Genomic DNA, 26,576 nt, shown 5'->3' with positions numbered 1-26,576 from the left:
ATATATATATATATATATATATATATATATATATATATATAAATAAAGATATGCCCTGAGGTACAAACCCTCCAAAATTCATTCAGATTTAAGTTTTATTAAAAAGTAAAAATAAAAAATGTATAGAAATTTAATAAACGAATTTTAAAAAATGATGTTGCAATCCATCTATCATTTCCCAACTTCAGTCCTTCATGGGGGCATGGAACTGGCAATATCAACTTTTTGTGGAACTTGGAAGTTCTAGAAACATGGAACGTCTTGTTATCAAACACCACATAAACATGGAATTTCTAGCTCCCAGGACCAGAAATTCCAGAAACCAAACATGCCACAAGGCTCTTTACCTTATTTACCATTCATTGTTCATAAAAATAAAGAACACAAAGGAAAATCATTGATTCCAAACATTGCAAAACTACACAAAAAGTATGCATTAAGGCACAATAAAAACATATTAAAGTACATAAGCTGCAGCATTTAGTCAACAGGAACTGGTTGCATCTTCTCGGCTTCGTCCCGAAGCTCTTGAAAGAGGACGGACGACAAATACCTTTCTCCAAAGCTTGGATGAACCGTCTGAGCGCCGATATGAACAATGATATTAATATATATTGTTTCTTCCTCTTTTTGTTTTTTTCTCGTTTTTGGACAAGATAAAATAATTAAGCAAGGCTTAATATGCCAGATTAAAGCTAATTATATAGCGGTCGACATATCAATTTGGGTCAGAGAGATCAAAGGTTGGAAACCTTGAAATTTGTCCTAAATAAGCCAATCTAGCATTTTCTTAAAGTTTAGTTAAATAAGTTGGATAAAAAAAGTCTTAACAGATGATAGAAATGATGAACATATTGAGAAAGTAGGTAAATAGACTTTTGTTCATATAAATGTCTTCTTAAAATGAAGGGTAGTTTGGTCATTTTAATAATGAATAGGTGTAGTTTTTGTGGAAATTTTTGGGTTGTGTTGCTGAGGAAAACATGTGATGGTACATTGAGATATAGGTGTTACAATCAGTTGTGAGTCATTGTTTTTATATAGATGTTAGAGTCGCTTGTGAGTAATTTTTTGTAATGAAAAAATAAATAATAGTGTTTTGTTCATCTTGAGAAACTTGGCGCTCTCTCTCCAGGGTCTTTTGAAATTTATAGAAATTCATCTAATTTGTACTTTATCTCCCTATATTTTTTATATCACACTATTAATTCCAATACTATATATTTTTATTAATTCCAATACTATATATTTTTATGCTCATTTTTCAAGAAAAATAAGTTAATTTTTTGAACCAAAATACCCTTCCATTTTAATCCATGTTTCTAAAATGTTCCAAAATGTGACGCCCAACATGTGCATACAAAATGTATACAATCGGCTTCTGAAAAAATTGCCGATCTGACGCAAAATGTGCCGGACCGGCCTCTATTATTCAAATTTTGCTGGTCTGGCACAAAATGTGTCGAACCAATTTGTATGGAAATCCCGCTGGTCCAACACATTTTGTACCAGACCAACTTCTATATTCAAATTGTGCCGGTCTGACACAAAAGCTCAGAGAGAGGGAAAGTGGGAAATGTGGGTTAAAAGTGAACTTTTTTGCTTTTTTGGGGGTTGAGGGGAGGGTAGAGATAGAAATATAGGACCCTTGGCAACTCATAAATAAGAATTATAATGCATGGATTATAGAAAAACTCATACCACAATGAGTTTGCCCTTGTTCTCAGGCATGCTTGCAAGCCTGAGTGCCGCTACCGTATTGGCTCCTGATGAAATACCAACCTGCAAAGCCAATGCATGCTCTTAATTCTATTCACACCAAACGCTATTACTCAATCACTCAACTCTCTGCTGTAGTTACTAGAAAGAGAGTAAAACTTCAAGGCTGAGTTCAAACTGCGCCACTTCAATAAGTATTCATAATTCATGGTTTTACAGCACAGAAAGGAAAAATATACACTTAGATTTGCTTTTTGGTGGAAGGTCACAATCATTCTGCACTATTGGATGTGAAATCGGTTAGTTGAGAATGTACCATTGACCATGTTCAATGTCTAAATTCTTTTCTTTTCTTTTCTTTTCTTTAACTTTATGACATACCTTGGATCATCTAATTTTATATTCGATGGCGAGGGGTGGGTGATTGTGACCTCTTTGTATTGAAGCTAAATAGTATAAAATCCTCGAACGAGAAAAGAGTTTTTTATACTAGTTATTTCCATTTTAACACTTTCCACATCTTTAGGTTCAAGATCGAACGAAGACGAACAGTGTGGCAGAAATATTCCCCTACAAGAGGAGTAGAAAAATAGTCAAAGTTTCCAATTCATGGTCCTCCCAAACGCATCCTAAAGGTATTCGTGTGAGAATCTATACTATGATCCACATCATCACAAAAAAAATTTGTGGCATTAAGGTTCAACAAGGATGGAGAGAGATGGACACAGAGTGGGCCCAACCATTTGATTCATGTCTTCCAGTAATAGGGTCCCATTCTCTCTCAATCACCACCCATCATTGATTGGTTGTAGGCTTGTGATGGGTCTGGCGGCCCAGTCCTGGCTCTAAAAACTATGACCTGGGCCGTGCCACTATGCCTTGAGGGCTGGGTCGGGTTGGGCAGGGCCAGTTTGGTTCAGCCAATCTCGGTCCTTTTTTTTCTTTTTTCTTGGGTTGTATTTGGCCCAATCTGGCCTAGCCTGCCAGGGTTGGGCTTGGGCCAAGGCCTCCTTGGCCCAGTTAGGGCAGGGCCGAGCTAGGGCTGGCCTTGTAGGGACTAGGGCCAAGCTAGGGCCAGCCCTAATTAGATGGTGAAGATGCACATGGCCATAGAGTTTCAATACTCATATATATTAGCATGTCCATATGGATGTATGCTTGCACTGCACAGAAATACAAACAATTGAATTTAAAATAAAGGGGTTAAGAAAACTAAATAAAAGGAATTACCATAAGGCCCTCCTTGAGGGCTAATTCCCTGGCCATTTTCACAGCATCTTCACTAGACACCTGCTCAAGAAAAAATAAAACCAGGCTTAAAAGATAATCTAGGTATTTAAAACTAATGATAATGAAGATTTGGTTGACTGGAAAACATTGAAGAGTTGATTACTTACCTCAAGAACAGCTTCCAAAACATCCATATCCAATACTCCTGGTTTGAACCCAACCCCAGTTCCAGTGATGAGGTGTGGACCTGTCCAATTGCATTTGAAAAAATTGGAAAACACAGAGAAAAAAAGACACAATACTTGTCTAATTGATTTACATGGTTGACAGAGAGAGTCTAAATCTAATCAATGGCTAATAACTTGGGAGTATAACTCACCTGGTTTACCACCATTTAGGATATTGCTCTCTGCAGGCTCAACACCATAAATCTGCATCCCCAAAGATCTCAAATAAACACATATAGACACTAACGTTACATTCTTCAGAGAGGAAGAAAAAAAGAAAAAGGCATTAGATCCTCGTCGCATACACTAACGTTACATTCTTCAGAGAGGGAGAGAAAAAGAAAAAGGCATTAGATCCTCGTCGCATTGTTGCCAGAAGGAGAGAAATGAGCCAAGTATTAGTTCCTCGTCGCGTCGTCGCAAAAAAGAGAGAAATGAGACACATAGATGGAGAGATAAAGATATTCTCGAGACAGGGATGACTAGTGCTAAGCTAATAGTACTACTTAGTTACCTAAATGTTCAGTGGATAAGATCAATGGAGATGGCCAACACCAAGGAGATTTTGATAGTGTGTAGTTGCCACTATGTACAGTAGAAAAATCCATTGGGTTACTGAAGTGATATTGATAGTGTCTGGTTGGCAAAATTCTGAAATCCCCAAATGTCTGGTTGGCAAAATTCTGAAATCCCCAAAATTCTAGGGCTACCCGAGCTTGGCTTGAAGCCGGGATTTGACTGGAGTCTTGCTGGATGGTCAGGCCGAAATGGAAGCCTACACTATAGGGTCTCTAGTAGACTGTGTTTGGGCTGGGCCAGGCCCAGCACGGGTCCCTCAAACTTCCACAACTAGGGTCAGCCTCGAATAATTTAAGCAAGGCTAAACCCTGCCCCTGCCCGAGGTCTCTTACCGTTATTTATGCCCGGCCATAAGGCCCACGGGTCAGCCAAGCTGGTTCACACAGCCCTATTCATGAAGGAGAATCAATACATATATTACACTTTAATCCTCATGGAACAAACAAAACAAAGTACTAACCTTGACATTAGGGTTTTGTGATTTGAGGTATCTTCCTACACCAGAGACAGTGCCTCCACTCCCAATTCCCATTACAAAAATATCAACTTGCCCAAGAGTATCCTCCCATATCTCAGGTCCTGTAGTCTCAAAATGCACCTAGAATGCAAACTTCCATTATTATAAAATTCAATCAATGAAAATAGTAATCCCAATTGAGTTTTTTTCTAGTTTATAGTTACCTTAACATTAGAAGGATTCTCAAATTGTTGAAGCATGAATGAATTGGGGGTTGATTCATGCAATTGAGTGGCTTTCTTGACTGCACCTCCCATACCCTTTGTGGGATCAGTGAGTACCAATTCGGACCCGAACACTCTCATGGTCACCCTCCTCTCTAAACTTGTGTAAGAGGGCATGGTCAATATGAGTTTGTAACCTTTCGATGCCGCGATGAAAGACAGCCCGATCCCCATGTTACCAGAAGTCGGCTCGATCAAAATCGTCTGTATCTCATTTGAATTAAACAGATTAAGACATATAATCTTCCCTCCTTTCCAAGGTCACACGCACTATACTACAAGAACACAATGCATGTCTTATCATTGGACACGGATACGTGTAAACTCCAACTACATAATTGACTTTTCGGAAATAAGGCATCGGTATATCGTTTAGCTATATTTGAAGGTGGGATTTTTAGCCGACTTTGGTATTTTTATAGTAAGAATTCATCCAGAAAACTTAAAAGGATAAATTTGAAATTCTAAAATGTCAAACACAAGTATCATATTTATATAATATCGATATACACCAAAAACTATAACCAGGCGTGTCCATATTACATATCAGTTAGGATATTTTTCTCCTATGATTTTTACTTCATGAAAAAATACATAAATCTTCCCTACATTCTGCACAACGAAGAGTACGGATTTGTTTCTCTTAAAATTTTACTTTTCAAAAGAAATTTACATAATCTCGCCTTTACTCTTCACAACACCATTGCGCGTTAGCAAAGCCACACGCTAAGACAAAATAGATATTTCAAATTTAAAACTTTAAGGCATTATTTAAAGGCCGTGGGTTGTACGGAAAAGTCCAACAAAATGACTATTTTGCTCAATACTAAAGGGAATAGGTAAGGACGGCAACAGGCCCGGCTTGGTCCGTGCCAGCGTTGGCCCTGGCGCAACCCTTTTCCCGTAGGGCCAGACTAGGCCAAAAACAAATGAGAAAAAAATAATAGAAAAAGCGAAAAAAGAGGGCCGCACCGAAACTGACCCGAGCCCTGCCCTCAGGCCACAGTTTGTGGCCTGAGCCCTCCTTTTTTGAGGGCGGACCACCCTGTCCATTCCCAACCGTAGGAATAGGTAATTTTGTCTTGTAAATTTACCAACTTTTTGTGATTATTCAGAAATTCAAGTGGAAAAGGAGGTGATTGGTACGTTAAAGGGGGACACATTTTTTTTTTAATAGTATTATATATAAACAAAGGCTTGTCTTAAAATATTTGGACCACTTGCTCCTCGTACTTATATTGAAATTGTATATTCACAATAATGTCACAATCACTTTTAACCCATAAGATAACCCATAAGATATCACATCAGGCTGGGATTGTGCACTGGCACAATCACTTCTAGCTTATAAGATATAATTTGGGATCGTACACTGTAAAATCATTTACTAGGGGTACAAAAAGGTTGAAACCACTCCCCACCAATCAAATATAAAATAAAAGTTGGTAAGGTAGGTAGGAGTGTGACACATAGTTTGAAAACATTCTATGGCACAATCCTAAGCATCTAATTTATACATGGGATTGTAAATAAATATAAAATATAAGTAGGTAAGGTACGTAGGAGTGTAACACATAGTTTGAAAACATTGTATGGCACAATCCTAAGCATCTAATTTATATATATGGGATTGTATATAAATGAGTCAATTTATCTTTGATATGTAAAAGTTACAATTACTAAGAACCATCCGATGTGAAATCTAATAGCTAAGGTGTGTCACAAAGTTTGAAAAATTTTCTTTTGAACTTTGAACTTGGTCAATGAAATAGATGCAGCCACCCAATTTTATATCCAATAGTCAAGATTAATTGAGATGACCTTGCCCAAAGGTAAATGGTATCATTATATACTTTCTATTTATATATGCACGGTTTGTATAGAACCTAGGCTCTAAACAATCAAATTAGAGCCCACCTTCAAATGATGTAGAGAAACGTAGTTTCAATATTGCAAATCTTTGTGATAGCCTTAAAATATATTTTCATATTTAGTTATAAAATTTAAAGCTTAAAAAATAGTGTAGATAGAGCAAAACTATGAAAACTTGAAAATCTTAAAAAGTGATGGCCCAAAAATGCATTACAATATGTACTTTTTTCAAACTTGAAATCCATTTTTTTCTCATGTCCATGCATCTTGATGTTGAGATGATCAATTTGAGGATATTTAGACATCAAAACAACATCTTCTAGTGAAATTTTTTAGATAGGCTCTAATTTGATTGTTTAGAGCCTAGGCTCTATATAAATTTTTTCTTTAGATATATATATATATATCACATGATTTATATCTGAAGCTATGAGTGATTGCGACCTTCATGTGAAAGCCAAATGCAAACAATATTATATGCTTATTTGTTTTACTAAATTGCTTTCTGCCTTTTGCCTTTTAGTGTAGAACTCTATACCTTGTCAGGTGATATCAATTTCTTCTTTTCCGCGTCTTCTATCATGGCGATGCCAACCCTGGTATGTAGGATAAAATTTATATGGTTCATATTTATATCAAAACGTAAATTCATTTAATAACTAGCTAAACTCTAGAGTAAGGGTGGCAATGAGCCGGACCTAAGCCGAACCAGCCCGGGCCTTGGCCCAACCCTTGTCCCCGTAAGGCCAGACCAAGATAGGCCCTAACCTTATTAGGGGCAGGCCAAAAATAAATAAAAAAATAATAAAAAACAAAAAACAAAAAAAGAGAAAGGGTTGGACCTAGCCGAACCGGGACAGTATTAACCCTAGCCCGGGCTAGCCACAGTTTGTGGCCCAGGCCCTATGTTTTTAGGGCCAGGCCACCCATTGCCGGCCTAAAAGAACTATTTATAAGTCTTTATAGTTTGTAGAGTGTGACCTTAGTAGGAGTCACAAATTCAGTACGCGTGAGAAACACGTAAAAATTACAGGAGTGTGTGCGATGAACCACATAGGCATAGAAACTCCATGGTCCTAAGTTGAATCACCATACAATCGATGGATAAACAATCATGAAGAGGGCGTGGAACCCACAAGACCAGAGATGAACCAAGCTATAGGTCCCACCCTCTGTCCATTGCTGTTGCTTCATTGATCTAACGGTTATGAGACTTTGGAAACTAGATTATCACATCGGGAGCGTGTAATCTTTGGCTATGGACTATATATACCTATCTTTGATGCTGCAACAAGGCCAATCATGAAGAGGGCGTGGGACCCACAAGACCAGAGATGAACCAAGCTATAGGTCCCACCCTCTGTCCATTACTGTTGCTTCATAGATCTAACGGTATGAGACTTTCGAAACTAGATTATCATATCGGGAGCATGTAATATTTGGCTATGGACTATATATACCTATCTTTGATGCTGCAACAAGGCTGCATCATCTCCAATTTGGCAGCAATGTGAGCCCCACAACCTTCGCTGACTTTGTTGAGATAAACAAGAGGGGTTCTTCCAATCACCTAAAAAATAATAGAATTTAATAAATACTCTTTCCACTCATAATTAAATCAATTAAATTTGATAACTATTTTAAAATAATGATTTATAAATCTTAGCTAAGGGATTTATTGGGATTTAATAACTAAAGATATAGGATTTAATAGAGTAAAATGGCCGACTAAGATTCGTCAGGAGGACCTCAATTAATTGTAAAATGACTATAATGATGATGATGAATTTTTTTGATAAATAAAAAAAAATAAAACCCCTTGCGTGAAAATTATCAAAATATTCTCTCCTACTTTTTTTTTTTCCCACTAGTAGTACAAAAAAATCAGCTTATTTATTAAATCGAAAGAGAAGGTTCAAGATATGGCTACGTAGGAAACACTGGCCTGTTCGAACCGGACCGGGCCAGTTATTGGCGGGTTCAGGGGTTCTAACCACCACAGGTTGGACCCCTTACCTGACCTGCCCGAGTAGGCCTCCCACTTGGGCATTGTCTCGACTACCAGGCCATGTTTTCTTTAACCCAGTTTGGTTTCCTACCCGGTTAAGGCCGGGGTTACTCGGACCTGGTGTGTAGAACCGCTTAGCTTTGTTCCTCTTACTTCGCTCATGGCTCGCTCAGTGCTTACGATACTCGGCCTGGCCCAGGAGCGGTTCCACTCCCGGTTCGTGCTTTCCTACACTAATCTACTCAAAATCTAAAAATGGAAATTTTGCATTAAAAAGAGGACAAAATCTGTGAAATTAAACTTACCTGAGACATATTTTTTTTTACATTAAGTCTAGCAAAATCCGTTATTTCCGGGTGCGCCAGCTCTTGTGGCGAGAGTCGAGGTTGAGAAGCCAAAAAAGGATAAGTGCTCATAGACCTCATAGCCTTTGAACCACACCTTCTCAGCCTTCCCATGGCGGCCATTTTTTCTCTCTACTTTCCTTTCTCTCTCTACTTTTCCTCCTTTGATGTACATGCTGGCCATGAGGAGCCCATCACTCATATAGAGAGTGAGAAATGCCGCCAATGACATTTAGAGAGAGAAAGTGTGGATGTGAGCCTCATTCTAGAGTGAGAAAGGGCAGCACATATCCAATGAACTTGACAAATAAGTCCTAATCCATTTCAAAAGTTGCCCAAAGGCCAAGCAACTTTTGAGCGTCCAAAGAGATAAAAAAATTATGCATGTTTTGTACAAGGAAAAAGCTTATGTAGAGCCGAAGCACTAAACAATCAAATTAGAGCCCACCTCAAAATTTTTACTAGAAGAGATGTTTTGATGCCCAAATATCCTCAAATTGATCATCTTGACATTAAGATGCAAGGACATGAAAAAAAAATAGATTTCAAGTTTTGAAAATAGTGTATTTTATATTATATTTTTTAACCGTCAATTTTCAAAATTTCATAGATATACTCGATCTACACTATTTTTTAAGCTTCACATTCTATAATTAGATATGAAAATATATTTTTATGCTATTACAAGGATTTCCAATATTGAAATCACATGTCTCAATACTATTTGAAGGTGGGCTCCGCTTTGATTGTTTAGAGCCTCGGCTCTATACAAACCGCACCCTTTCTATGACCAAAGTTATTTTTCCTTTTGGGAAGAATGAAGCCACCCATAAATGCATGAAGGACGGATACCAAGAAAAGATTCCCAATACTATATGTTTTTTTTAGCATTACCCACGACTGTACATTGAATTGGCCTACTTAATTTTATCCAAAGCCCGGAACATGTAGCCTCCAAGGGTAAATAGCTCTAGGCGTGGCAATGGACCCGGACCAAGACCCGACGGGTATTTCCGACCTGGGTCTAAGTATGGGTTGAAAATTTGGACCATGCAGGTCGGGTCCATGTCCAAATATTGGAACCGAACGCTGTTTGGGTATGGGCTCGGGTAGACCCGATCAAACCCGAATAGTTATGATATTTAAATAATGCATCTATACAAACATATTTATGAAATATATCTAAAGATATTTATATATAAATATTTTGGTTCTTGAGTCGGGTTAAGTCAGTGTTTGGGGACTCTGGGACCTGGTCGGGTCCAGGTCCTATAATATATTTTCAGCTTAGATCCGGTCAACCCCTCATATATAGAGAGAGAGAGAGATTTTTAAAAAAAGCTTTATTATTCATTGGGATTGAGCATGGGAGGCTTATTTCGCATGTCCCTATGAATGAAGCATCCTATGTTTGAGATCGAAGTACATGATCTTTCAGTGCTCATACATGGACGGTTCAGATCTTTGATCGCCTATTCTTTATTTCTATATATATGAAAATTTCCCTTGCCTTTATTATGACATGGATTCTCCTGTACATTGATGCTTGTGTTTTGCCTAATGAAAGAAATCAAGGGATTTTTCAAAATAAAATTAAAACAAACATCAAGGTTTCGTGCCCACTATGATTTTCTCAAAATATGAGTCCAATGAAAACAACCAGTAAACATTAGATACATGCGACCCACCCTTAATTTTCTGGCAAAGAACATTTGCAAAGTGGTGGAATGGATATAGCATAAAACATATATATATATTTTCATCATGGCCTGATGTGAGATTTGATTTTATGTTGCTAAATGCATGCATTTGTCTCCAAAAGAAGAGTCCTTACACATTTTGACAACCGCCTGACAAAAAGCATCTTTTTTACTGATAATTATTTTCTATATTCATAGATGACTGATTTTTCTTTTTTTTTCTTTTGTTTTATTTTTTTGGCTTTAATATTTGCCACTGCATTAGGCTATGGGGACTTGGCCATTGTTCATCCACTTGGCCTACATTAGGATTTGAGGACGTCCCTCTAATATTATTTTTTTTCAAAAAAATAATAAGTATTATTTTTTTAATAATAAAAATAATAAGCATTATTTCAAAAAGAATATCATCCGCAAAGCTACGATCTTTTGAAAATGAAATTTTATATTGTCATAAAACGAGAACCGGTGTTATGTGGGTATGGAGGACATGATGTGATGTTTGTACTTTCATAATAAAAGAACATAAGCACTTTCAAACGCACAATTAGAGACTTGATAGCTACGTTGCTTATATAAATCCAGACCACCATATAGTTTGGGCTCTAGTCATGGTGGTAGTACATCTACATCTTAGTCCCAACTTTGTGGCCTCTATTCATATTGTTATTGTCTTTTAACACCTTCAAAAAACTAATTCTTAAACTATTTGAAACAATGGGTAAAGACTTGTCTTTCCCACATAATTACCTCGAAAAAAATGGAGTGGCTTAAACTTAATTTTGACATAAGTGTTCAAGGGAGCCAAGGGAAGCAAGAATAGACGGGTTTTTGAGATACAATACCTATTCCATTATAATATCCTTTTTAGGTCCCATGGGATGCCACATAATTAATGAAATAGAACTAGGGTTCTTAAGCCAGGATTAACATGTAACTCATCCACCTTTAGGAGGATTATGACCAAGGGGATTTGCACAAACCAGCCCAAAAGGCCCCTATGGAAATTAGCCCAATAATTGAGGAAGTAACATGGTTACTGCTTGATGGAGATGATCAATTTAAACACATCAACAGAGAGAGAAATCAGGAGTTGGACGCCCTGTCGAGGCAGGGGCGTTAAAGGACTTAATGGGGATTATTTAGTTGTAATTGGAGGAAGATGAAGATCTTGTTCCCTTGAACCAAAGTCCACAGTTACCGACGACATGTTTGCCGTCAGTTGACCTTTTATTTTGTTTTTTTTTTACCTTTTCTATTTCTCTTTTCTTTTCCGCCTCGCCTTTCTTTTTATGCATCCCCTGAAAGAAAGACCTATGTGATCTTTTGTTGGGGAATACATTTTTTTTATTTTATTTTTTTCACCCTTTTCTATTGGCAAAAGATCACTTACATGTGATCTCTATTATAATAAGATAAATTTCAAAATAAAATCAACATAATAATAAAACCAAGATCTTAACAACTTGATGCCATCGAAACAACTATGCACTATGCTTAAGAATAAAAGATAAGATTGCAAGAAACAAAAGGAAGAATGTCGGAGATTACCTCAATCGGGCTTATTACACCCCACACCGAGTCACTACCATCCGATGGGCCGGGATCAACGGTCTAGCTTCAATCTCGAACCAAGAAAGTAAATTTCGGTCAAGCCACTCCAATAGACCATGAACTCCTTTGACCACAAACTCAAATTCTAAGTGAATTCTCTTAGCAACCTAGTTTGAGAGAGATGTATTCTTATTTTGCTAAACCCTAAAAGCCTTAGTCATAAATCCATATTTGAGAGATAGGAGATAGAAGAACTCCATAACCTAAACCCTTAGGTTATTTCACACTGTGGGAAAGAGAGATCAAACATGAGAGATATAAACTTTCTTAAGAGAGAGAGAGGTATAAAGATAAAGTATAGAGATTTTTGATAGAGACAATCCCTTTTTATAGGCTTCGAATAAAATTAGGGTTTCTTAGGGTCTTCTTTGGCTTGTCTCTTTTTGTGAGATTGAACGTAGACCGTCGATCAAGGGTGACTTGTGGGGTGAGAGATCTGAGTTATCCATTTCATAGATGGGTCATCAACATTATGAAAGGTGCATGAACCATTATCCTCCTTTCCTAAACCATTTTCCCATAAATAAATTAAATCTAATCAAAATATTGTGCATACCATAAAATAGCACAAGTTTACTCAATCTTTCCACAAAATCTTTCAAAGATATATCAAGTCAGTATTTAGTCAATATCTTCCAACCATATGGCCACATGTCATATCACCAAAAAAGTAGGAAAGAGAATAAAGGTGGGGCGTGCCACCCAAGTGAGGCACTCATGGGCCCCACTTTCTAAAAACATTGCTGGCCCATGTGCACAATAGGTCCCTATGATATTTTTATATATTTAAAATTAATAAAATAATTTTAGAATATTATTTGAATATTTAATCAATTATAAAAGCAATATCTTTAATTTTAAAAATCTAAAAATTATAAATAAAATATCCAATTGTTCATAAAAATTCAACTAATAATCTTAAAGTAATTGTCATCATAAAACAAACACAATTAAATTAATTTGATGGGAAAATAATCCATATGGTTTAGGAATCAACAATCATGGGGCACTCCACCTTCAACTATGGATTACAGACCACACTTGCTTTATCAGACCGACCCAGTGTTTTTCATGATTCACAGTCCAAGTAGGGGCTAATTAACGGGTCACCAAAATCTGACAGATGAGTCAAGGGGTCACAATCCTAGTTTGTAGATTACAGGTCTTTCCTTAGAGACAAGTCAAGGTCACGAAGACCTTATGCGACCACAGCTCTATGACGCATAGGGGTATCTCTCGCACATGCATACGCTGTGGATTTCTAGCTTTCCCGAACGATCTATCGATATGCCTGCCGTGTGATGGTATATGGATGAGGTTTTGGCCCCTGTCTCTGTAGGCCACCATCACACATAAGGGTGGGTCACACAGTCCTTCGGCTCACTTATCTGGGCATGTTCTCCGACCTCATCAAGGACTAACCCATAAACCCTCATCAGTTTGTTCTTTATGCCCAAGTAACATGGGTTTTTCCCAAACGACTGCCCTAGATCATCAAGCACAGTCTAGTATCTGCAAACATCGTTTGCTTAGTATGGCCTACGAGGGACCACACTCCCACTGAGTTCATGTTCCACTATATCATTTCATTTTACAAGTACTCATAAGGCTTTTAAAGGCCACATGAACCCAACATCTCCCACTTGGCCTTTGAAGGCCTTACATTCTCTCTTTCTCACTTTCTCTCGTTCTCATCTCTCTCTCCCAATTACAATTTCTCTCAAGCATTTTTACTTATTCTCTCAATACATTGATCATGGCTTTCGCCATCAATCCTTTCACAAAAAGATTTTTAGAGGCAACACATTTTTCTCTTTGCTGCTCGGATTTCATCCAAAAAATGGTCGTAGCTCATCTTTCACATCGTATCGTGAATCAAGGACCTGTTATCGCAAAAGACCTGTTCATGGGCTCAAAAGAGTTCTTCAAATAAGCTGCTCTCTTTTGTAGCCATACAACCAGCACCAAACATTTGGGTTCCATGGGTGAACAAAATTATAGTTTGTTGTTCCATTTAGCATGTTAAATACTAGCAGGTGCTCCCACTAGAATATTTAGTTTATCTGGATCTCGATCTTTCTCAATCTCACATCATTCCTCAGGAGATAAAACCATGGTTTTATATGCTTGGAGTTCTTATAGAATCGTGGCTCCTTTGACACGCATACCGTCACCGTGTTGTCGCAGAAAATTCTTACTGCCTCACAACACACGAGGTGAAAATCAAGTCAATTAAGAAATTTCTTAATCAATACGGTCTCCTCGATCACCAAACAACACGTCGCGTACTCTGCCTTCATGGTAGACAATTTTGTTACATCATGTTTCTTTGATTTCTAAGAAACTGCACCCCCTATAAGCATGAACACATATCTAGATGTAGACTTCGCATCATCTGGATCTATGAGATGCGAGCTAAAAAAAAACGTGGGACTGTAGCAGCTCCCACTCAATTATTGCACATACGACATATACATTCTCAACATTCTTATGCATATATCATAAGGTAGCATATAAAGTCTCATGCAATATGTAATTCAATACTTGTTGGTTTCACAATATGCAAAACCCTTCATGAACCACAAAGGTTCAACCACACTAGATATCTTGATAGTAAATTCATATAAACCAAGTTATCTAATCAACATAATATGTGTTAGAGAAACCCAGCATACATTTCTACAACATTCCCTATGGTTCAAAGTCATAGGTAATCGAGGATTCTAAATAACTAGAAATATGAGTCAAGGCATATAGGTATTTAAAAAAACAAAACAGTATATGATAGTTTTTCTCACACTTTTATAAATATCTTCAAAACAGAATGTTTTTCTTTTTAATAAAAAAAATTAACTTGGAATATATATATATGCATTCACAAGCAATAGTTATATAATAGTACGACAGTTTAAAATGATTTTCATAAAGACTTAATGAACATTGCAAGACTATGTGGTTTTCTCAAAACCATATTCATAGACCTAAGCTTTTCTCAAATCATCCAATTTAATTATAAAATACATCTTTAGCCTTCATAAATCATTTTACCGCATTCGCCTTTAATTTCCTACCAAGTCAAATTCATGGACATATAAACAAATCATATATACTATCTTATAATTTTATCCAAAATAGAACACGACTAAATAATATCTATTAAAGCCTTGACAAAATACTTCCTCTTTGGCAATTATGGAGAATTTATCAATAAATCATTATCACATGCAACACATCATATTATAGACATTATTAATAGGATGGTCACCAAGACCAAATTCCATCAAAACACTCGCTTTGTGCTTACATATTTGAATGAGCCACACCCATCTCTCGTGTTTCATCCTTAGAGCTCAAAGCCCTTGATCAAATCACATCTCCATGTGTATCAGTACCTTAAGTAGTTTATACTCAAGCACAAGGAGGCACAAAAACACAAGATATTCAAAACCGGCACTTTCAAATTTGTTAACACTTATCACTTAATGTCCATACACTCCAAACATATTCATAAAACAATTAGCCAAAATATAACCAAAGCACATTAAACAAAGTTATTGAATCATCTTTCCCTATATGATTTTTCCCTATATGACCTTTCCCTATATGACTTTACCATATAATGTGGGATAGATTTCATACCTCAAAACCATGTAGTGAGGTACCTGGGCTTTCTTGATTCATCATTTTTACTTGTTTGGTAAGCTTTTGTGATCTTGGAAGTGCATGCAATTGATGGAGAATATATTGGTCATTAGTTTCACATGTCACGAAGTGTTCATCTATTCGGCACTTGGATTCTCCTGTCATACACCGTGAAGAAAATATCTTATTCATTCAATTATTTCAAATATCACAATTTCGATTCTCTCACTGATCTTTAGCGTTTCTATGCTACCACCAAGTTTCTCTATATGTCCATTCATTTCGAAGAAACCAAGATGTTTTTATAGGTATTGTGTTTCTTCTTCTTTCTGCTATTCCCAGATCAAATACTCTTCACATAGAGTGTCATTTCTTGTCAACTCTGTATTACCTCTCTCTGAAGTTTTACTATCACACTATAAAACCTTTTTAAATGAGCCCAAAAAAAAGGTTTTTATAATTAGGAATCCAAAGATGTGTCTTAACATGCCACATCTTTTTAATTTATTGCATAATAAATCTTGAGCATCTCATGATAAAAATATGATATCTCTCAACTCATAAAGAGTTAATCTTCGAATCCTTTTGAGTATTGAAATAGACTCAAAAAAATATAAAATAGTGCTCAGTTCCATCCCTAAATCATACCGATTAGTGAATATTCATTTAAGTCACTATGCAATTTTTTTAGTTGAAAATCAGGTTGAGCACCTATCAATAAAAAATTTGTTTATCTCAATCCTCAAAGAATTTCGTTTTGAAATCTTTTGTGTTGAAAACTAGATTCAAAACCAAATCATAACATCATAGTTTGAATCCCAAATAACACTTTTATTCAGAGAAATAAATAAATGACATTCACTTCACAAAATAAATCATACTACAGAATTTCAAGATCGACACTATCTAGTAAAATTGTCTTTTCTCTTTACCATCATGGAGTTTCCCTTTCAAACAAATTTTGTTTGAAATTAAATACATAATAGTACTACATATATTTTCACATGCCTTATATCACTCTGTTAAGTAGGCTTGATAAATATAGTTATTCATGTCTTCAATGAAAGACATACCAAATTACAAAAAATTCAGGATGACCACTTTTCAATCTAAAATTTGTATTCCTCTCTTCCCATAGATATTTCTCTCTCAAATAAATTTTATTACAAATTAGGCTCAGAATGAAAGTCTAATTTGTAAGAATAGAAATTAAATCTTAACTTCCAAGTCATGAAAATAATTTTCGTTGCAGAAAACAATATTTGCGCATCCTTCAATAAATTGATCATATCTTTCAAACCACAAGGATTTTCTTGATTAAACTTTTTTTGTTTGAAAGTAGACTCAAGTTTATGAGTGACAATCCAATTTCAACTAGAAATAATATCATATGGTTGGTGAGAAAAATCACGATACTCAATAGACAGTTCCTGAATTTTGCATGGTCAGAACTGACACCCTTAATTGTTGAATCCATATATCTCAATTCCTATAGGATTTCCCACTGAAATTCTATAGGTAAATCATACTCTTAAATACACAAAATATTACTGAAGTATATAATAGAAAAATACCTCATTATATTCTTCAAATCTTTACTAAAAAAAAACCCAGAATACTCATTATGCAGAGCACCTTTTCAATGTTGGAATATTTCAAAAATTCTTAACTGTGGGTGTATTTCTTGACCACAAAGGTCATTACCTTTCTTATATCTTATTCCCAAGCTTGATCTAAACTCAATAAAGAAAAAAGATAACTAATGACATCAAGTATCAATAGCTCTGATACCAATGAAAGAAAGACCTATGTAATCTTTTACTGGGGAATACATTTTTTTTTTTTTTTTTTCACCCTTTTCTTTTGGCAAAAGATCACTTCACCCCTTTCTTAACAACTTGATGTCATTGAAACAACTATATACTATGCTTGAGAATAAAAGATAAGATTGCAAGAAACAAAAGGAAGAGTGTCGGAGATTACCTCAACCAGGCTTATTACACTCTGCACCGAGTCACCACCATCCGATGGCGCGGGATCAACAGTATAGCTTCAATCTCGAATCGAGAAGGTAAATTTCAACCAAGCCACACCAATAGAACAAGAACCCATTTGATCACAAACTCAAACCCTAGGTGAATTCTTTTAACAACCTAGTTTGAGAGATATGGATTCTCTTTTTGCTAAACCTTAAAACCCTTAGCCATAAATCCATATTTGAGAGATAAGAGAGAGAAGAACTCCATAACCTAAACCCTTAGGTTCTTTTACATGAAACCAACATCCCCATCACTGCTCTTCTCTTCCTTTCTTCCCTTTTTCTTTTGCAGCTCTATTTTCTCCACCTTTTTGCTCCTGCTGTCTCTCTCTCTTCGCTTGCTTCACCTTCTCAACCATCTTCATCCGTCTCTCATTCCTCATTCTTTCTCTTCTATTTAGAACTATTCTTTTTTAACTTCTTTTTTTTATGGCCCTGATTTGTATAGAGTCGACACTCTAAACAATTAAAGTAAAGCGCACATTCAAATAGTGTCCAGAAATGTGGTTTCAATACCGGAAATATTCATGATAGCCTTAAAATATATTTTCATCTTTAATTATAAAATTTAAAAGCTTCAAAAATAGTGTAGATCGAACAGATCTATGAAAACTTGAAAAATCTTAAAAATTAGCGTTCCCAAAATGCATTACAAGATGCACTATTTGCAAATCTTGAAATCCATTTTTTTCTCATGTCCATGCATTATGATGTTGAGATGATCAATTTGAGGTTATTTGGGCATCAAAACAACCTTTTCTAGTGAAAATTTTGAGGTAGGCTCTAATTTGATTATTTAGAGCCCCGGCTCTATATAAACTTTTACCTTTTTATTTCTTATTTACCTTATCCTTTCTTTCTCTATTTTACTTTCTTTTCAAATTTAGTTGTACGTTTAACTGTCTTTTAACAAAGGTGGTTCAAAAAGGTGACATTAACACCTAAAAAAATAGAACTCATGTGATTTTAGTCTTGTATTAAAAAAATGGGAGTGAAAAAGTCAAGTTTAAGTATATAAATACTTTGTTATTAGATCTAAATTGAGATTCATATATCAAAATATGAAAGGGTACTTGAGGCGCACTTTATGTTAGTCCCAATAAATAAAAAAACAAATAAATAAAATTCAAATCGATAAATAACTTACTCGGATCTGTCCTTAAATCACACGATAAACCTAATGTTTCATACCAAATCCTATAGACCAAGTCATCTGGTGACAGGCTACTTTGAGAGTCCTTTTGGTGAATCTCCTTCACCAATTTTCCATCCTTCTTTGTTTTACTTGAAGGGTTAACCTCTTTTTATAGAGAACCATATTTTTGTAACTCTCACATTCATAGTCTATAGGAGTTGAGATCCAAGTATAAATCCTGCCTTAATTTCTTTAAGTGCAGCCAATTAGGATAAACAAGTTGTCACCAAACTGTTAATCCTATGCAATAAGTTAAACCTGTCATTAATGCACTAATGGCTCTCATAATAGGATGTCATCCAAGCATTCCTACAACTTGATAAAAGATATTTAGAAATTAAATAATTTTGTACATCTATAATATAAAAAAAAATCTTACAAAGAATTCAAACAGATCGCTGGGTTTTTCCTCCAGTGACACTGGGTTTTCCTTCCAGTACAACATCCTATAAAAGCTCTAAAATGGATCCTGGTATATAGCATTGCCTCATGTCAACCACATGGGATTTCACATATACTATTCAATATGGCTTTTGTACCATTATTGAAAAATTAAATTTCCGGGATAAAAAGGCCTGATAAGCCATATTTCCAACACTTTATGCTTTACTAGCTCGCGTAGGCATCCAAGTGTTGGTCAATGTTGCTCCACAACAAATCATCATAACCTACTTTTTTTTCTCTATAAATAAAATACGAATCTCACTTTCTATAGATAAATTTTACATACTATTGCTATATTTTTACATAATTTCTCTCTCTAAAACAACAATAACTCCAATGCATTGAGATTTTATCGTTCTTGTGCATTGATCAAGCAAGATAAGTATTTGATCTTGTGTTTCACACAAATTTTCCCAAAGAAGCTTATGCACATCACGGGTTTTCCCTCCAATGACACTGGGTTTGCCCTCCAGTGAAACATGCTATAAAAACTCCAAAATGGATCCTAATATATGACATTACCTCATGTCAACCACATGGGATTTTACATATACTATTCAATATGGTTTTTGTACCGTTATTGAAAAATTAAATTTCGGGGATAAAAGGGCCTGATAGGCCATATTTCCAACACCTCCAAGTTAGCCTGAAGGCCCTTTAACTTCTTGTACATGACATTGCCTCATGCTTTCTACATGAGATTTCCATATACCCATCCTGAAGGCTCTTTGACATCTTATATATGGAAATCCCTCATGTTTCCCACATGATTTTATGAATCATTATTCGATTTCCATATACCCACCAATATGATTTTATGAATCATTATTCGATTTCCATTTGGACTTATCTCAGTCTCATAGCTGTTATATGTTCCTCGAAAATCTCCCAACTTAAAGCTTTAGTCAATGGATGCGAAATCATCTCATTTGAAGGTATATAATCACCTGTTATATATCTCTATATTCCACTACATCTCAAATATAGTGGTACCTCCTGCGAATGTGCTTGGATTTAGAGTTTATTTTAGAATCCTTGAGAACGGCAATGGTTGCTTGATTATCACATAACATGTTTATAAGCCAATTTTCAATGCACTCCAATTTTAAATTCATGATGAAATTTCTCAACCAAACAGCCTCTTGTGATCTTAAAATGTAAGCCATATATTCGGCTTCCATGGTTGATACAGCAACACAATCTTCACTATACCATAATACAACACTTCCACCAAGCTTGAAAATGAAACCTAAAGTGGATTTACTATCACCATAATCACCACTCCAATCTGCATCAGATAACCTTGAGGCCTAAAGGAAGAACCTTCATAGTGCAACTTGTATTTCTTTCTTCCTTGAATATATCTTAATATCATTTTTACTGCTTGTCAGTGTATTATTCTGGGGTTTTCATGTATCATTCTGGGGTTTTCTTATACCTGCTAACAAGTCCAACTACAAAACGTAGATCTGACCTAGTGCATGACACAACATAATTAATGCACCCAATTGCTTGAGCATATGGAATATTTCTTATATCATCATTATCATTAGTAAGACATAAATCAATGAATAATTTAACTGCTTTTATCAACAAGGGTGGAGACCGGCTTGCATAAATCCATTTTAAACTTTTTAAGAACAGATTCTAAATAATGCTCTTAAAAAAAACTGAGCATCTTTTTTTATTTATCTCTTATAATTTCAATTCCTAAAACATATGATGCAACCCCCATATCTTTCATTTCAAAATTATATTGCAACCATAATTTTGTTTCATTAATCATATCTATGTCATTTCCAACAATCAAAATATCATCCACATATAAAGACAATATCACTATCTTACTCCCACTAGTCATAATGTAAATACAATGATCACTTTCATTATAAACAAAACCAAGTTTCATAATTGCATCATGAAATTTTAAATGCCATTGTCTAGAAAATTGCTTCAATCCGTATAGTAATTTAATTAGTTTGCACTTTTTATTTTTTTTGCCTTCAACAATATATCATTCATGTTGTAACATGCATATCTCTTCTAAAAACCATGTATGGGAGTTGGTAGATTTTGCCTAGAGGGAGAAAATTCATTGGTTGCAAATGTATATTAAAAAGAAAACTCAAGGCTGATGGTAGTATAGATAAATATAAAGCACGACATATTACTAAAGGGTATAACTAAAAGGAAGGTATAGATTTTGTTGATACTTTTTCTCTAGTAGTAAGATTTCCTTCTTTTAGAATTTTGATGTCTATTGTAGCCAACCTTGATTTAGAATTGTTTCAAACGGATGTTAAAACTGCATTTCTCAATGGAAATTTACAAGCAAAATTATAGTATTAGTCAAAAGTGTCCGTGCAAACAAAAATTTTGATACGGTGCTCTTCTGTTCCTAGAACTTCTCTTAGGTTCACTGTCATATACATTAGTAAGATCAAATATATCACTCCCACTATCTATGTAGTTATCACGATTTTCTACATTGGATTCATAATTTTCTATGTTTTCATTTACTGCTTTGTTATTGTCTAATTCATGTTTATCTATAAGAGAAAGTTTGTGCATCTGTTCAACCAAAGATTTGGTCTCAAGGTCACAAAACCTATAAGTCTAAGAAGTATCAGAGTATCCTATGAATGAGCATTTTCTAGCTTTAGCATGCAACTTAGATCTTTCATGGCTCGAGATAAGTACATGAGCATCACAACCCCAAATTTTAAATGTTCCAATCGAGGTTTACGTTCAATCCATAACTCGTAAGGTGTTTTCTCTATAGATTTTGAGGGAACTTGGTTTAAATATGAGGACAAGTTAGCATGACTCATCATTGATCGCACCATTTCTATACGAGTTCGATTACGCCTTTCGGCAACACCATTTTGTTGGGTGTGTGGGGCATGGTCTTATGATGTATTATCCCATTTTTTTTACAAAAAATATCAAACAAATTAGAGCAATATGCCCTTCCTCGATCCGTTTTAAGGATTTTATGTTTTTATCTAATTTGTTTTCAACTTCTAATTTAAATTCTTTGAACACTTCAAGAGCATCAGATTTTTTACTAATTAGATAAATTTAACCAAATTTTGAATAATCTTCAATGAATGAAATAAAATACTCCATACCCCAATGTGTTTTTACATTAAATGGCCCACAAATATCATAATGAATAATAGACAATAAATCATAAGATCTAGTTGCCTTACCAAAGAGTTTTCTACTCATTTTACTAGATAAACATGGTTCACAATTTTTAAAATCTAAATTTGCCATTTTAGGAATCAAGCCATCATTAACAAGTCTAGAAATTATATTTCTACTAACATGACTCAAACGCATGCCACAAAAAAGAAGTTTCATCATCACTCATATTCAAGTAAGCAAAGAAGATGAAATTTCATTCATTTTATCAAGTAAATATATATCCCCTCGAGCTTTCCCCCATACAATGATTTTCCTATTAATCCCAATCGAAACTTTCCCATCCTTGAAACGAACTTCATATCTCTTGATATCAAGTCTCCTGACTGACAACAAGTTACAACGCATGGAAGGAGCATAAAGAGTATCAGAATCAATATCTAATACATCAAATTTAGAATCATTGCCCATAAAGATGACATGTTCCCCAACTTTAAGCTCTTTAAGTTCCACAAAGCCCTCTCTAGAACTGGATATGTGTTTAGTGGCCATAGAGTCCACCCACTAATCATTAATAGACACATTAACTAGTAAACAATCAACTACTACACACAAGTAGTCACGACTTTGGTTGGGAGTCTTGAGTACCCTTTTGTTTGGGCATTTGGATTTAAAGTGTCCCATCTTCCCACAAATGAAACATGCCCCATTGGGTCCATTGCGCATAGGCTTCTTGTTTTTATTTTCAACATTCTACCTTTTATTATTGTTCCAAAATTAGTAATGTTTTCTTTTGTTAGAGGATTCTCCATTGCCAGGGTTTTGAGATTGAGCAATGCAAAGTGCGTCAGCACTCCTTGAAGATCTACCATCCCCTTCAGATTTTAATTCAACAGCAAGATTTTGTAGCATAAGATCCTTGCGGTTTAAAGATAAAGTAGTCACATCAGATTTTCAAGAATTAGGCAAACTATTCAATATAGTTAAACTTGTTGTTGATCATTCAAATCATAACCAATACTTAAAAATTGTTTGCCCAGCAAAATCATTGTCCTAACATATTCAACCACAAAGTCATTTTCTTTCATCTTAAAAGAATAGTACTCTTGAGTCAATACTCTTAAATTACTCATAGAAGTCACCCCAAATTGTATCTCTAATTCATCATAAATATCTTTGGTATTTTTTAAATTCATCAAAACTCAATAATAATTCATTATTCATATTTCTTAAAATTATGTTTCTACACCTCTTATTTTATTTTTCCAATCAATATAAGCTGATCTTCCTGCACTATTGCTAATATCAATAGGTTTAGTAGGAACTACAGTTGAAATAATGTGATCTAAATTTTTATGCTAATCTTCTCTTCCATGTATTATAATTTAGCCCATTGAGTTTTTATATCTTCAATTCTAGTTTATATCTTCAAATCGAGCTTAGGATCCGCGAATGATAACAAATACAGACTAAGAAAAAATAAATCTAATTTATAGTTGCTATCTCAACGGGCGATAGTGTGGACAATCAAGAATAGAGCTCAAGAAAAAATATGCAACAACCGGTTAATTGAGGAAGCATTTATGTGAATCCAGCTCAATCAATAATTCTTCCAAACCTTCTCATCAGAAAAGACCTAAATTGCATACAAACAACAATATATGGTGTTCAAGTAGATTATTTTCTCTCTCTGGAATTGGGGAAAAAAATGATAATAACAATATGAATTAAACCGCAGTGAAATATAAAAGATTCACAAATTATGTTAACACTAGAGAAGAGGACTCACTATTCTTAGGATAATAAACAGTAATAAAAATTAGATATATGAGCAGGAGAAGAGAATACACAGTGTCTTAGAAAAGGGGGAAACAAAATTGAACGACTGATTTTCTAATCATACAGTAGGGTTTACAAGCTCTGTTTATATTACTTCATAGCAACCAAAAATAATTAGTGAATGAGGCACATACCCGTTACATAGCCGTTAGAGTGTGCAACCTGTGATTAAGTAATTTTAGCAAGAAACAGTCATACTCATTGAAGAAGAGAATGAAATAAATTTGGTAAGATTCAACCATATTCGTTGAAGAAAGAAAAAAAAACAAGCTATTTTGGCAAGTGACAGCATGTCCGTTTTAGAAGACCATTTTTGCCAAGAAACAGTCATATTCGTTGAGAAAAAAAAATGGACAATTTTGCAGCCCATAATTATGGTAAGGAAATAGTTAAAAAAAAAAAAAAAAAAAAAAAAAAAAAACTGAACTGGTGAAAAAAAAAAAGGGGAAAATAAAAGAAACTTACCTTTTATGGCTCCTCATCCTACTCCATATTTTCTCTCTTTCTTGATTGTTGAAGATTTCTCATATGGAGATTTGCTTAAAAAAAAAATTTGGAGAAAAACTCTCCTTTTGTAGTGGATTTGAGAGAGAGAGAGAGAGTTGTAAAGATGTCGTGGTAGGTGTACATTGATGAGCACTTGAAGTGCGGGATCATTGGCCAGCGCCTCACGGCTACTGCCATCATCGACCAAGATGGCAGTGTTTGGGCTCAAAGCTTTTAGCGAGAGAGAAAGGAAGGGTGCAGTTGTCCAGAAAGTTTCCCATTTGTTTTGACAGGAGTTTCGAATGAGGCATATATTTAGTTTGGAAATGGGAGCATTAAAAAAATTGACGGAAATGCCCTTGATAAGTGGTTAGATGTTTGAGCAATAAATTGGACTATATGGTAGTGTATGGAAATCACTATAGAATGGTAAAAGACCTCAAAAATTGCCCCAATTTTTTTTTTAAAAAAATATAAGCACAAAAAAATTGTCTTATGCATATAGATCGTTCTAATAAGAAATCAATGAAAACAATAATAATAATATAGGCAACAACACTAAAAAAAATGATCCAACAAATTATATTTGGGAATAAGTGTAGCAATCTCGCTCTGATACCATTGTTAGTCCCACTAGAAAAAATAATAACAAATAAATAAAATTGAAATCGATAAACAACTTACTCGGATCTGTCCTTAAATCACACAAGGAACCTAATGTTTCATACCAAATCCTATAGACCAAACCATCTGGTAACAGACTACTTTGAGGGTCTTTTTGGTGAATCTCCTTCACCAATTTTCCATCCTTCTTTGATTTACTTGAAGGGTTAACCTCTTTTTATAGAGAACTATATTTTTGTAACTCTCACATTCATAGCCTATAGGAGTTGAGATCCAAGTATAAATCCTGCCTTAATTTATTTAAGTGCAGCCAATTAGGATTAACAAGTTGTCACCAAACTGTTAATCATATGCAGTAAGTTAAACTTGTCATTAATGCACTAATGACTCTTGTAATAGGATGTCATCCAAGCATTCTTACAACTTGATAAAAGATATTTAGAAATTAAATAATTTTGTACATCTATAATATAAAAAAAAATTCTTACAAAGAATTCAAACACATCACTGGGTTTTTCTTCAAGTGACACTGGGTTTTACCTTCAGTACAACATCCTATAAAAGCTCCAAAATAGATCCTGGTATATGACATTGCGTCATGTCAACCACATGGGATTTCACATATACTATTCAATATGGCTTTTGTACCATTATTGAAAAATTAAATTTTCGGGATAAAAGGGCCTGATAAGCCATATTTCCAACACTTTATGCTTTACTAGCTCGCGTAGGCATCCAAGTGCTGGTCAATGTTGCTCCACAACAAATCATCACAACCTACTTTTTTCCTCTATAAATAAAATACAAATCTCACTTTTTATAGATAAATTTTACATACTATTGCTATATTTTTATGTAATTTCTTTCACTAAAACAACAATAACTCCAATGCATTGAGATTTTATTGTTCTTGTGCATTGATCAAGCAAGATAAGTATTTGATCTTGTGTTTTCACAAAAATTTTCCTCAAAGAAGCTTATTCACATCGATTAATATCATGTTGACATAGCACAATAAAGAGCTTGAAAAGAAGAGATTTTTTTTTGCATAACTTTAAGACGAATTGATGTTTATTGCCCCTGTTTCACCCATTACTTTCCAATAGCATGAACTCGGACAATACCAT

General features: G+C 34.9%; 1 protein-coding gene and 1 long non-coding RNA gene across 5 annotated transcripts; both read right to left on the bottom strand.

Moving 5' to 3' along the window:
• Window positions 1-329: 329 nt before the first annotated feature.
• On the bottom strand, window positions 330-8,893 carry CYSC1 (cysteine synthase C1). 4 transcript variants are annotated; one of them, XM_088871700.1, is made up of 10 exons: window positions 8,682-8,893; window positions 7,642-7,938; window positions 6,907-6,964; window positions 4,437-4,700; window positions 4,216-4,353; window positions 3,329-3,380; window positions 3,117-3,196; window positions 2,950-3,009; window positions 1,702-1,782; window positions 330-579 (listed from the first exon to the last, which is right to left on the bottom strand). In XM_088871700.1, exons 3-10 carry the CDS (start codon window positions 6,949-6,951, stop codon window positions 481-483), a joined length of 819 nt encoding a protein of 272 aa, XP_088727826.1. In that variant the 5' UTR covers window positions 6,952-6,964; window positions 7,642-7,938; window positions 8,682-8,893; the 3' UTR covers window positions 330-480. The 4 variants fall into 4 exon arrangements, with proteins under 4 accessions (XP_088727826.1, XP_006827554.2, XP_020527579.2 ...); XM_006827491.4 differs by having other exon boundaries at window positions 7,829-7,938; XM_020671920.2 differs by lacking the exon at window positions 6,907-6,964 and having other exon boundaries at window positions 7,829-7,938.
• Window positions 8,894-15,684: 6,791 nt separating this feature from the next.
• Window positions 15,685-25,089, bottom strand: LOC148781413 (uncharacterized). The gene is made up of 3 exons (XR_016059109.1): window positions 24,805-25,089; window positions 24,474-24,501; window positions 15,685-15,834 (listed from the first exon to the last, which is right to left on the bottom strand). It is a non-coding gene; the product is annotated as an uncharacterized LOC148781413 (long non-coding RNA).
• Window positions 25,090-26,576: the final 1,487 nt, after the last annotated feature.

The sequence above is a fragment of the Amborella trichopoda genome, chromosome 7 (genome assembly GCF_054954075.1).
Source record: "Amborella trichopoda isolate Santa Cruz 75 chromosome 7, AtrichopodaSantaCruz75HAP2 v2.0, whole genome shotgun sequence".
Taxonomy (NCBI): Eukaryota; Viridiplantae; Streptophyta; class Magnoliopsida; order Amborellales; family Amborellaceae; genus Amborella; species Amborella trichopoda.
Note: the sequence above shows the minus strand (reverse complement) of the source record. Positions and strands in the feature narration are given on the sequence as shown.

What these genes read in the sequence shown, in the direction of transcription:
- CYSC1 (XM_006827491.4), bottom strand. Translation starts at nt 8,843, where the DNA reads ATGGCCGCCATGGGAAGGCTGAGAAGGTGTGGTTCAAAGGCTATGAGG. An exon ending in TGTTGCAGCATCAAAGATAG is followed by an intron (nt 6,965 to 7,828) that starts GTATATATAGTC and finishes CCTACATACCAG; the next exon opens with GGTTGGCATCGCCATGATAG. An exon ending in AGAATCCTTCTAATGTTAAG is followed by an intron (nt 4,354 to 4,436) that starts GTAACTATAAAC and finishes TTTGCATTCTAG; the next exon opens with GTGCATTTTGAGACTACAGG.